Genomic DNA, 12596 nt, shown 5'->3' on the forward strand with positions numbered 1-12596 from the left:
AGCCAGGAGCAAACCTGGTATGATTCACGGATACAGTTTCCAAAATGGCTTCATGTAAGAGTTAGTGCTTCATGTAAGAGCAATGAGATGGGAAATGGAGAGTAGTTTTAATGGCTTAACCCTAGTGCAGTCCAATACTAGCATGGGTTAGCAGAGCAGGGCAGACACCATAAACCTGCCCTAATTGCTTGTTACATTTTAAGCATAGATTTCACCAAAGACTCGTTCACATCCCCAACAAATGCTGACACCTCTGAAGAACAACCTAAATGGCCCAAAATTGCTCTGAGGGAATAGAATCATAATGGAAAAATATGAATCACAAAAAACCAGGAGCTCAGCCCTCCACCAGTGTCCTTCAGATGATGCAAAGCACATATGGGAGGAGGTTATCGGAGAATTTGGCACAAAACTTGTCAGTGAGGCCTGCAGGAATATGAATTGAGATCATGAGACATATAAAACCAAGAATGGTACCTAAATTGCCAATATACACATAACTCTCTAGACAGACTCTATGTCAACTTTCGTAAATACAGGGATGTTAGTGTTTGGCCCAGTGAGGTAGAAGGAAACCAAAACTCCTTCACAAAGCAAAAGAAAAGTTTGTCATAATTTTGTATAAACATAATTTTGTATAAAATAAAGCTACCCATTCTAGATGAATTATTTCAGCTGCACTGTAGTATACACAGCTCACTCATGCGCAATATATTCAGGACTTTTTCCTGAGTATTGTTTATAATGACAGTCACACAAGCCACTGATGGAGGTGGGGCTGGTTTCACCCAGATGGCATTGGCTGCTCTCCACATAGGCCTGCTGGGTACTAAACAATTTAGGTAAACTGCAATTGCAAAACAAGCCTTCCTACAAAGCCTTAAGCATTCTGTGTAAACAAAAGTGGACATGGTCTTTAGTTTAAATTTCTCAACTCTCATAATTCACATTGCCCGAGGGCTTAATTTACTTCAAAGGAAGTTTGTTTTGTCTAGAAGCTGATGCAATAAAAGATCCTGATGGTGCTATTTACAATAATGCATTTTTAATCCTGAGAGAAAGCCATCCTATGTAGTGCTCATGCTAGGTACTGCCTAAATCTTTAGCTGGCCTCAGCAAGGGGGTAAATTTCACCTACCGGGATTAAAAGCAAATGTTTTTTGTTTGTTTTGGTTTGGTTTTGTGTGTGTATTGTTTTGTTTTAATGCATCATGGTAAAAGAATGCACAGCTGGGCAGATTATTTCAATGGCAGATTTCAGCCTGGCTAGAAAGGCAACCTGCTGCTTGTTTAATGTAATCTCGAAGCCTATCTAAGTATCTACAGACAACAATCCCAAATGATCTTCCTGCTACACAGTGAAAACAGAAAGCAAGTTTAGCCCCACCTGATCCAATGAGTTACCTCTCCACAGACCATTACAGTCTGGGTTCTGCTTCTGTCATTGATATGTGGGTGAGTCTAAATAAATTGCACTGCAGTTATAGATCTTGCCTCAGTTTGGTACTGTTGTGACTGGAGAATCTGGCCCTGGCGCATGATGCTGTATTTTACTGGGTATGTGCTGTTATTGCACTTATTGATGTGTCGTCATCAGAACTGGGAATAAAACATGTGCTTTTATTCTTTTTTTTTCATTCTTGATTTCTTGCCTTTGAAGTAAATACCTTCTTTGAGCCTGAGCCAACAGGATTGATTCCAGGAGTATGCATTCAGAACCTGGTGAAAATTTTTGCCAACAGGCCCAAGCCAGCAGTAGATGGGATGAATATTACTTTTTATGAGGGCCAGATCACAGCCTTCCTTGGTCACAATGGAGCAGGAAAGACAACTACTATGTAAGTATGTAGTTTAGAAGAAGTAAATCCAGGGCAGTGCTCTATTGCTCTGTCCTGAGGAGCAGTCTTATCTTTTAACTCTTCCCTTGTCTCTCTACCACCCCTGCAGCTAGCTTGATGCACAACATCAGGCTTTTTCCAGACAGAAAAAATGCTGCCCCTAGGCAAAGAGAAAATATTCTGGATTAGCTAAACTCTGGGAGGGAGGCAATGCATCACACAAACAAGTCTCTCTAGAGAGAAGGAAGCAATTCTGTCCTCTAGAGATCATTTCCCATGGCCAAAGTCCTGATAGGCAAAGAGGGAGAAAGATCTTCTGGCTGAAGATCTGAAAGCAACCACCCTCCTCGTGTTCTTGGTTTCTCTATCTAGCTGGCTTTAAGTCAGTCACTTTTTTTTGGTCTGTGTGCAAAGCAGTGTAAGATATAGGCCCTCTTTAGACAAAATGGTTACATATCTGCAGGATCCATGTCCAGAGTAAAATGTTCCTCTAGTCCTAGAACCCTGGTGTCTCAGGAAGCTAGACTTTAGGAGTGTTTCATGTTCTTTATACAGAACTTTATTTGGCAAAATAGGATTAATTAGTGAAGAAAACATTTAATCAGTCTGCAGCAAGTTCACCAAATGCTGAAAGAACCAAAGTGTTTCATTATGATGTTTCCCAGCAGAACACTTTAGGGTTTTTTAAATTAAAAAAGACTTTTCTTTCAAAGGCACTTTAAGTTGCCTTTTATTTATTGTTCCACAATAAATATGTTGACCCAAAATACAAGCATTCTAATCTGCTGAAATGTTTTGTATATTCATTTTTCTATTCTCCTGATAAAACCAAAAATTTCTATTGCTTTGAGATTTTCAAAACTGAAAAATCCATTATTCATCCAAATGTGGTAAGAGGTTCTACCCATTTGCAACCTAACATTTGTCTCCTTTCCATTTTACAGAAAATAAAGACGTAGGACATGAGTCAGCATGGCTGGAGACCTGAAACCATCATTCTCTATCTTGGTCCTAATGAGCTTCATTTTAGACCCATTTGTACATAAGAGTGATGTAACATGCGCCAACACACTAGTCTGAAAGAGAGTAGCTGACTAAAACAGTTTTTTAATGCAGGCCAGGACCATACAGACAGGTATTTCAGCAACTACATTAGCAGATCCACAAGATTCTCACTGTAGCAGAGCAAGAGTATGTGTATGCTTTTTACTGGAGTTGTTTCCTAGGCCCATAGTAAGAAGTCATCATGCTCCATCTAGTGGAACCATGCAATGCATCTTCCTAATCTGGCACAGAAAGATGGGAGAGTGGGAATTTCTTCATTTTCTTTTCCCAGGTCGATACTGACAGGCCTTTTCCCACCCACCTCTGGAACTGTGCTGATTGATGGCCTGGATATTCAGACTCACATGGACTCCATTCGGCACAGAATAGGCATGTGCCCACAGTACAACATCTTATTCAACCAGTAAGTGTCATTCCAAACTGGCTTTAAGAATAAGGGTCCCAGTCTGCATGCTTGGCACATCCCCAAATCCTGTGTTTTTTCTTTTGCTATGCTGGCAGTAGGTCTGTCTCAGAGACACTTCTCCCAAAGATGATCTGTGATCTAGATAGAGGGCAAAGCAGCTCCTCTTCCTTTAGCAAGGTACAGCTAGAGTGAATTTATTGCTGCTTGGGAAAAAATCTGCGTATTCATTTAAATTGTCTTGATGCTTTTCTGTCTGATTTCACAGCCTTACTGTAGCAGAGCACATCTTATTTTATTCTCAACTGAAAGGGAGATCCAGGGATGAAGCTGAGCAAGAGTTGGAAAAAATGCTAGAAGACATGGGCCTCACCCATAAAAGGAATGAAGAGGCTCAGAATTTGTCAGGTGCCCACAGGATTCTTCTAAGATGTTTTTTCTGCCACCTTTTCTTTGCCTTTGGGAAGTGGTTGTTTGAATTACATGTTTGAGGTCGTATTCTGACACATCACTGCACTGGGGAGGTCTTTACTATCAAAGAGTAAATGGGACTGTACAAATAGGAAAGCTGGTGCACCCTGTCCCTAAAGCTTCTGTTTCTTATAAATATACAACAAATTCAAGTATACTTGAAGGTGTTATTTTTAAATTAGTGTGTATATATACACATATATATATAAAATCTGTCAAGGTAAGAACGAAACAAAATACAATATTCTAGTATTTCACGGCAAATGAAATATTATACTATCATGCCGCTCCACTATTTGGGTCAGTACTCTCTAGTACTGTATTATTTGGTAGGAGTAATTTTTTTCATTCCAAAGCAACAAATGTACATACTGTTTTCGAATATGTTTCACTTTCAGATTCAAAAGCTGATTTGAATAAACGGACAGGTGTTCTTATACTACTTTGGCCTAATTTCAACTATAAAAGTTGGCTGGTTTCACATGAGTACATGAAAATCTCATATCTTCCTGCTTTTGCTTCTGGGAAGAAGCAGAAAATGCAATGTGTAGATGAAAAAAATATTTTAAAAAATTGCACCAGCTTTTCTGAACTTTGGAAGAAAAATATGACTATTGATTTAACTTTGCAGAAATATTTGTCTGAGGATGGGGTTTGTTTTACTTGTACCAGTTTATCTCCACACTGAAAAGCAGTGTTAATTACATCCCTGCCACTTCTGTAACTCATCTCAGACTCCCGCGTGTGTCTGTCCCCTGGCAGGTGGAATGCAAAGGAAACTGTCTGTTGCCATTGCTTTTGTGGGTGAAGCAAAAGTTGTAGTCTTGGATGAGCCCACTTCTGGAGTTGATCCATATTCCAGGCGATCTATCTGGGATCTTCTGCTGAAGTATCGCTCAGGTAACAGGTTTGAGAGTGGAAATCTCACACACACAAAACCTGTCATAGGTGAAGCATGTGCCTGCTGTGTCAACTGTTATGAGTAGTGGAAACTGAATACAAGTAAACAAGATTCTTTGAGTGGATACCTGTAGATGTGGCAAACCTGGGACATGGCTCTGATGCAGAGAAAATCCTGCATTAATTGCCAAAAAACTAAGCACAGTTTTGAGTTCCAGAGAGAGTCCATGCCTTGAACATTTCTCCTTGATCCTTCTAGGCAGAACCATCATCCTCTCAACACATCACATGGATGAGGCAGACATCCTTGGAGACAGAGTAGCCATCATATCCCAAGGGAAACTCTTCTGCTCAGGCTCTCCTGTATTCCTAAAGAACTGCTTTGGGTCTGGCTTCTATCTCACTCTTGTTCGCAAAATGAAAACTACCAGAACTGGAAGGGCTACAGTATGTATCTCCCTCCCTGCACATGTAATCTAAAAAATACATGTATTCATGCACTGCACCAGTGTAGAAAGCAGTTAAGTACTGCTCGAAGCTGTGTACAAAACTGGCTTTAAAATGTAGAAAGCAATGAGAAAATTTGATGACACCCCATGAAATTATGTGGATACGTGAGTCTCTCTGTAAAAATCTTCTCTGGTTTCATAAATATGTATTCAGCCAGACAGCTGAAAATAATAGGTGGATATGAAGCCCTCAGTGGTATATAGTTCACTCTTGTCAGTTAAGGATGTCTAAACTTTTACCAATCAAGTCACCTTTGTTCATGTGCAGGTCTTTCTGATTCTTGCTTTTGCAGTACAGTGGTTGTAAATGTGGTATATTCTAGTAACTAACTCAGGCACCAGAAGAGTTTACATTTATCCATAACTAAACCAGCCTCACAACTTGAGAAGTAGGGGTCTGGATTCTTTCTGGTGTTACTAGCGCTGCCAGTCTTAGGAGCAACATGATCTGTATACTCATGGCCATTGCTGATCACATTTCCCCAGATATTTTGCATGCAATTTAGAACTTACAAATATGCATTGTGCAAGTGGATTTGTTTTCTGCATTACTTAATCCAGTCCTCAGCTGACTTTCCGTGTAGCATGTTCAAGAAATTCCAGATACTACATGTTTCACTGTCTCAAGCCATTCAAAGGCTGGCAAACCTTACATCCTGTTTTGCATGTATCTGAAGCACTTTCATCTTTGTATCTGTTGCATGTCCGTCGTAGTCACTTTGTAGCTGTGGATCTCAGTGCTCCTGCTCCTGCTCCAGCTGTACACGCAGGACCAAAGAAGGAGCTCCAGAGCAGGAACTGGATGGTAAGAAGTGTGAAGGTTTGGCATTCCAGCACATAGCTATGTCTCCTGTTCTGCTGCAATCTCAGTGATCAGTGCTGCTGAGGCCCACTTCTTCAGTTCTTGTGTCTAACATCAGTATTGTATTGTCACATGAATTTGGTAAGGTTTCTTTGTGGTTTTGCTTAACATTGCCCTTTTTGATGGATATGTGGTCTCAGATACAGATGAACTGTATAGACAGTATAGACTGAGTTTTGAACTACTCTGCACCAAAATGTGTAAGTCGTTAATGAAAACATAAACATTTCTAAAGCAAAGGAAATTGGCCTTCTCAGAAAAAAAAGTCGTTTTGTCTTTTCTGCGTAAGAGAAGAACTTAAGTAGATATTCCTGTAGATTTTGTTGTGCTTTATTAACAGACCTTGAATAGTTTCCTGCTACATAGTTCCAGAGCATAACTAGCAACATAGCCCAATCTAGTACAGAATTAACTGAGATATCTGTGAGTTATGTAATAGATCAGTCCCCTTTTGTAAAATGCAAACAACAGCTTTTGAAATCATGCTTTGCATGGTTAAATATTCATTCTTTGAACACTGTTTTGACTTTTCACAGGAGATCTAAATGAGCTAGCAGAAGTAATTCATCATCATATCCCAGAAGCAAAATTAATTGAAAGCATTGGTCAGGAACTCATTTACCTTTTGCCCAATAAACACTTTAAACAGCGATCTTATGCCAGTCTCTTCAGAGAACTGGAGGAAACATTGGATGACCTGGGACTCAGCAGTTTCGGAGTTTCAGACACGCCACTTGAAGAGGTAACAGACAGATGAAAATATCTGTTGATCTTCCCGTCAGTCCCCAAATATTTTCTGAGACAGTTCCTGCTCTTAAATGTGCAATCTTACTAATTCCTAATATTCACTTCAAAACCTAGTCGCATGTGCTGCAGCACACTCAGGAAGTCTTTGGGATGGGCACAGAGAAAGGATCCAAGCCTAACTTCATGTCAGCCGTGTGGAGCATGACTCATTAGCCTGAAATCTGTCTTTGTATCTTAGTTTGTTCCTTTCTTTATTTTCTGAGATATTTCATAAGAGACCTCTGATTGTGTAATAAGCAGGAGTACTGAAAAGGTATCTGAGTGTTTTTCTGTTACATTAAAGGATGATGTCTAGTGTTCCAGCGGTCAAGTTATTGTACCTGTTGTATTCCTAACCGGGAGATGTATTTGTCTATGGCAGGTTTTCCTAAAGGTCACAGCAGAAGCTGACCCTGGAATGCAAAAAGCAGGTATAGATCCATGAGTCAGTATCTGATAAACTTTTCTTGGGACTATTCTGTGTTCTGAACACCAAGTAAAGAGGAGCCTCAGATCTTTCAGTCTTTGTATGGTGTTCTTGCCAAAATAAATTTGGTCAGCAAATATCTGGTTTTAGGGCCTGACATGATATCTGAGAAACAAGATGAAGTCCGCAGAAAAACTTTTATTTACATTGGATGAGATTCTTAACTATGTAAATAAAAGTAAAGTGTCAACCCCCCAGATGTCAATGGTTTTAGCAGTTTTATAAAAAGTACTTTGCTGACCATTAGTCCAGAAACTACATATGTGATTAACTTGTGCATCCTGCTAAAAGGAGTGTTAACCTATATGATGCCACTACATACAGCCACAGTGCAACAGTTGTAATTAAAGCAATCTGGTGATGTGATTTATAGAGCTGGAAAAATCTGGAGGTCATTAAAATGTTTGTGCTAGCTTCATGTATGGAGGATGAAGTGTCTTCTCTGTTCCTTTTGATCTCAACCTAGGAGACACTCAAGAAAATAGTTCTACTCTTGGCAAAATTTCTACTGAGAACAAACCAGCTGAACAAACCCCACTGAAAACTAGTGACACTTCTCGAATGCCAGTAGGCATAGCAGGAGATGAAAATGAAGGCAAAGGGTCCCGACAGTATAAAGGTTTTCAGCTTGTACATCAGCAGATCAAAGCACTGCTTATCAAACGGTTCCACCATGCCTCCCGCAGCCACAAGGACTTCCTAGCCCAGGTACGGACTTGCTTTTGCTGTTCTTGGCTCTTTCCCACAACATTCTCAACTCTGTCCTTCCCAGAAATGTCTCTATGCAAAGCAACAGAGATGCTGCAAATAGGTAACAGTGTCCCTAACTGTTCTAGTTATGATTCCAACTCTTCTGCCTCTTATTCTTTCTTTCCTTCTGCCTAGAGTCTATCACCTACACCAAGTTCATGATTCAAATACTACTAGCCCAGTATTTTATTTTTAACATAATACAGTTTTGTGACAATCAGAATCTTAAATGAAAGCACTGGAAATCAAATTGTTGGTGTTCAGGAGCTAAACCAGATGTGATCTGTGTGCCCCTGCTGTCCCTCCTTTGTTTATATATTTTTATGAGGTGTGTACAGTGTTACTCTACAACGTATATCTAATAACTTATTGTCATGGTTTTATGTTCCCTGCAGATTATTCTCCCTGCTAGTTTTGTGTTGCTATCTTTAATACTTACAGTCATTATTCCTCCATTTGGACAATATCCTGCCTTAACCTTACACCCTTGGATCTATGGACAACAGTTTACTTTCTTCAGGTAAGAGGAATCACTGAGTAAAATACATCTGTCATATATACGCTCTTTTCTCCCTAGTGTTTGGGATCACGAGGCACTTTCTTTCTGGGCTTTTCTCACTCTATGTGGTATAAAAAAGGACTAACTCCACTGGAATCAGTATAATTAAAACAGAGTGAAATTGGTGCAAGTGGAGAATACAGCTGCTTGTATGTATAACCAACAGTCCTTCAAATATCTTGTCTTTGATACTGTCTTCTTCCTACTTGAGTTTATGACCTCAACACTTATAAAGTTATATATCCTGCCTAACAGGGCATCCAGAACAGTAAGAAATCTGACTGTTTAGGCTATACCATCAAACTACTCCTATATCCTTAATCTTAGAGAACAATTATATTCAAGCCTATCTACTGACCTGTGGTAGATGTATTTATAGTTAGTATAGTATTTGGGCAAAGTTATGGAAACGAGATGAAAGCAGAGATTCTTAAGTTTTATTAATGCGGCTGCTTAGCAGTTTCTCCCCACACAGCATCCTTTGGCTGGGTCTGATTTTTTTTTTTTTTTTTTTTCTTTCTACTAGCACTTTGCCTCCTTTCATTCTTCATAGAAGCTTCAGTTCTGTTCTCTCCGGGTCACTGCACAATTCCTCTGTGCTTCACTTTAACATTCATATATTCCATAACTGAAGTTGCACCAAGTCAAAAGATGTGCAATGCAGATCTCAAATAACAGGGAGCAGCAAAACAGAAGGCAATAATTTTGAAATATTTTCCTTGAGTTCATACTGAAAATTCACATGAAACTTTAATTTATACCTAACAGTGTATGGAGCAGAGTTTGGTATTCATACTTGTATAACACTTGGCACTAGCAATGTTCTGTAGTCTAATGTTGTTAGGTTGTTGCAGACATTTCACAATTAGCAGCATTGTCTCTTTGGCCTCAGCAAATGAAAATGAAGAATATGTTTTTCATTTTCTGATCTTCATCTTCTGAGTGTGACAGGGCTGAGCAAGTAGAAATGTAGATTCAAGCCTTTTTGGAGAGTACAGGGTGTTTCAAAAAGATGGACCCAATTTCAAAGTATAGTGATTTGAAATAGGGTCCATCTTTTTGAAACACCTTGTATTTCTATAGGCCTGTGTCAGAAGTCAAGCTTTAATATTAGGAGAAAAGGATCATTGCTTAACCTGTTAACCATCTTGAAAGGTTCTGGGGATTTTGCATAAATAAATAAAATAACTGAATTATCAGCATTTGGAGAAGGGCAGTTGGTTCTGGCATATGGCTGTCCTTCACCAGTTGCTATGTGTATTGTAGTACAATAGTTTTGATAAAATTTTTAATAGAGAAACTTCTATCTTGTTTCATCAGCAATGAGCGTCCCGGCAGCGAGCAGATGGCCTCCATCACTGATGCTTTCTTGAATAAACCAGGATTTGGAAATCGCTGCATGAAGAATCAGCCTCTTCCGTAAGTTGCTAGCTGATCTCTCTTGAGCAAGATTCTTGCAGGATGTTACTAGTGGAACTTCAGTAGCGAAGCAAGAATGAATTGGCTTGACTTTTCACTAGAGCCAGTGCTTCAGATATATTGTTGGCAATAATATCTAATATCAGATCAAAAGTAACAAGCAGCAAGACACAAGATTAAGCACGATTCACAGTGCCCAATGTGACTAGCTGGAAGCCAGCTCATGCAGCCTTGTGTCGAGTATTAAGCAACCTTGAAGTGTATGTCAGTAGGCCAGTGGGCTCAGACCCAAATCATCACAGCTTCCTAGGTACTTTCTATGTGTGAATCTCCTCAGGTTCCTCCTGTTCCTGCTGATGTGTTTAGAAGCAACAGCTTCAGCAATTGCTGAGATTGTGAAGTAGCAATAGGACAGTCTCTGTGATTTGAAGCTGTTCTGACTCTTTAGGACACCGTTAGTAGAGCTCTTACTGTAAGTCCTGCTTTGAAAGCATTTCTTACTTGCATGCTATGCTTTGCCATTTGTTCCTTTTCTCTTGTCTCTCTCCTAGTTGTGAAATTCAGCAACTTGATTCTTCTTGCTATCCTCTTCTCTCTCCCTTCTTCTCCTCTGCCTGGTACAGCAGGAACAGAGAGGAAACTTTAAAAAAAGAGCGAAAAGATACTGCACGAGAAGGAAAAAGTTTATTTGCGAGATTTTGTGTGTGCTAATGGGTCAAACACAGTCTCCTTGTTCCTTCAGGGTCTTATCTGCAAGCTGAAGACAGTGAACTTGGCAGAGATGGGGCAGAAGATTCTATTTATTCACGTTTACCAAGTACTTTAAAATGTTCTTAGTAGTCATAATTCACAGGATAAGGGCTGAGAGGAGAATGTCTGCTGAGCGCATTGTGATTTGTGAGCTCTCATGAACTGTATCTCTGCACAGCATAAAGAGTCTGTCCCCCACACAGGAACTACCCGTGCAATAATATGCCAACTGCCTGGGACACCCCTGCTGTTCAGCCTAACCTAAGCAGCCTCCTGCTGAGCCAAAAGTGGAACCCTGAGAATCCTTCACCTTCCTGCAAGTGCAGTACTCACAAGAAACTCATTATGCTGCCAGAATGCCCTGCAGGCGCGGGAGGCCTCCCGCCACCACAGGTAGTGAGTGTCCCTGTGCCATAAATCTTTGTAGATTTATGTGACAAGTGCTGGAAAAGGGATTAGTATGTGTCAATATACATGGAAGGAATTGAGTACATTTTCTTATGGGAGCAAGAATTGCTGGAATTAGGAATTCAGTTTCAGAGGTATTGGAAAAGCTTACACATTTAGATTAAATTTGATTACTATTTTCATCCAAATGGCAAACTTTTCATATAGAAGAAAATAAAAATAAAAATAACAAATCAAAACAAACAAACCCACTTTTTTGCCTCAAATAACAATTCTATTTAGAACATTGTCTTTCTTTAAAGAAGGGAGGGGAAGAAGGGAGAAGGAAGAAAGCAAGGCAAGAAAAAATGTCATGATTTTGAAAATCATGGACTGGAGTAATCTCATTAAAAATAGAAAAATTAATATTGAGTCAACCCCAAATAATAATTTCTTTACATGTCTTTTGGTTCCATTTCCAGAAAGTAAGTTCTAAGCTAGCAAAGCCAATGTTTGTATACACGTGCATGAAGATGAGTAATTTAATAACCACTGATGCTGTATGGAGAAGAGATGACAGCAACATTTCCCACCTGTTCCTATCAATGAATAATCTTAGTAGTGCCCTTTATAAAATATATTTGGTCTTTTGAAGGGGAAAATTATCACCTGTTAGTGTTTACGTTTTCTAAATATTTTTCTGACAAGCTAAAGAAAACCGAACTGCAGCCACTTTTAGAGTAATAGCTCACTACTTTAATATCTCACCATGCACACCATTCAACTTCAGTATTCCTGTTTGCCAGGCTGCACACATTATCCAAATTACTAAAATTATTCTAGTTTTGATACTAATGTCACAAGCTTAATCAATTTCTGAATCCTAATCCATGACACAATCTGTTAAAAATACTGATTCAGCTTGCTTTGGTTTCTCTATCGCTGTTCACAAAACAACAAAGCAAAGTTGTTCCTGTCTATGAATAAAAAACCCACCCACACACACATTATATTCTGACCTTATTCACAGCATCCCAAGTTATTTCTGATTTCCAAGTAATCCCTGTCCAATGGGCAGCCAAAGTTGAACTTTGCTAATTGCATGATAGTGTATTTGAGAAGGAAATTTAGTCTAAAACTTCAAATCCAGGTAGGATGCAAAGTGCTTGTTTGTTTATGGGGATTCTGGTCCTCTAAGCAAAATGTATTTATTATCATATTATCCTGATAATTTTGCAGGATATGATAATTTTGTGTAACTTGTCAGGAAGAAACAGTTCACATTTGAGTCTCCAGGGAAGCAACATTGTGTAAATAGTTCTGAAGTGTGGCTGAGCATAGACAGCTTATTTAATGAAGGCACTGTGAGGATGCTACCAGTCTTCCTGTGTATTGTCTACAACAGCCAGA

At 39.3% G+C, this 12596-nt stretch overlaps 1 protein-coding gene across 1 annotated transcript in view; it reads left to right on the plus strand.

Moving 5' to 3' along the window:
* ABCA4 (ATP binding cassette subfamily A member 4) overlaps positions 1-12596 on the plus strand; it is a 71755-nt gene that overhangs the window by 41172 nt on the left and 17987 nt on the right. The window contains exons 19-30 of the mRNA XM_065657818.1: positions 1661-1838; positions 3175-3306; positions 3575-3714; positions 4540-4677; positions 4937-5124; positions 5901-5991; positions 6585-6790; positions 7217-7265; positions 7788-8029; positions 8467-8591; positions 9951-10049; positions 11003-11192. Coding sequence (XP_065513890.1) covers positions 1661-1838; positions 3175-3306; positions 3575-3714; positions 4540-4677; positions 4937-5124; positions 5901-5991; positions 6585-6790; positions 7217-7265; positions 7788-8029; positions 8467-8591; positions 9951-10049; positions 11003-11192 — 1778 coding nt within the window. The remainder of the gene's footprint in view (positions 1-1660; positions 1839-3174; positions 3307-3574; positions 3715-4539; positions 4678-4936; positions 5125-5900; positions 5992-6584; positions 6791-7216; positions 7266-7787; positions 8030-8466; positions 8592-9950; positions 10050-11002; positions 11193-12596) is intronic.

This window comes from Caloenas nicobarica, chromosome Z (assembly GCF_036013445.1).
Source record: "Caloenas nicobarica isolate bCalNic1 chromosome Z, bCalNic1.hap1, whole genome shotgun sequence".
NCBI classification, from domain to species: Eukaryota; Metazoa; Chordata; class Aves; order Columbiformes; family Columbidae; genus Caloenas; species Caloenas nicobarica.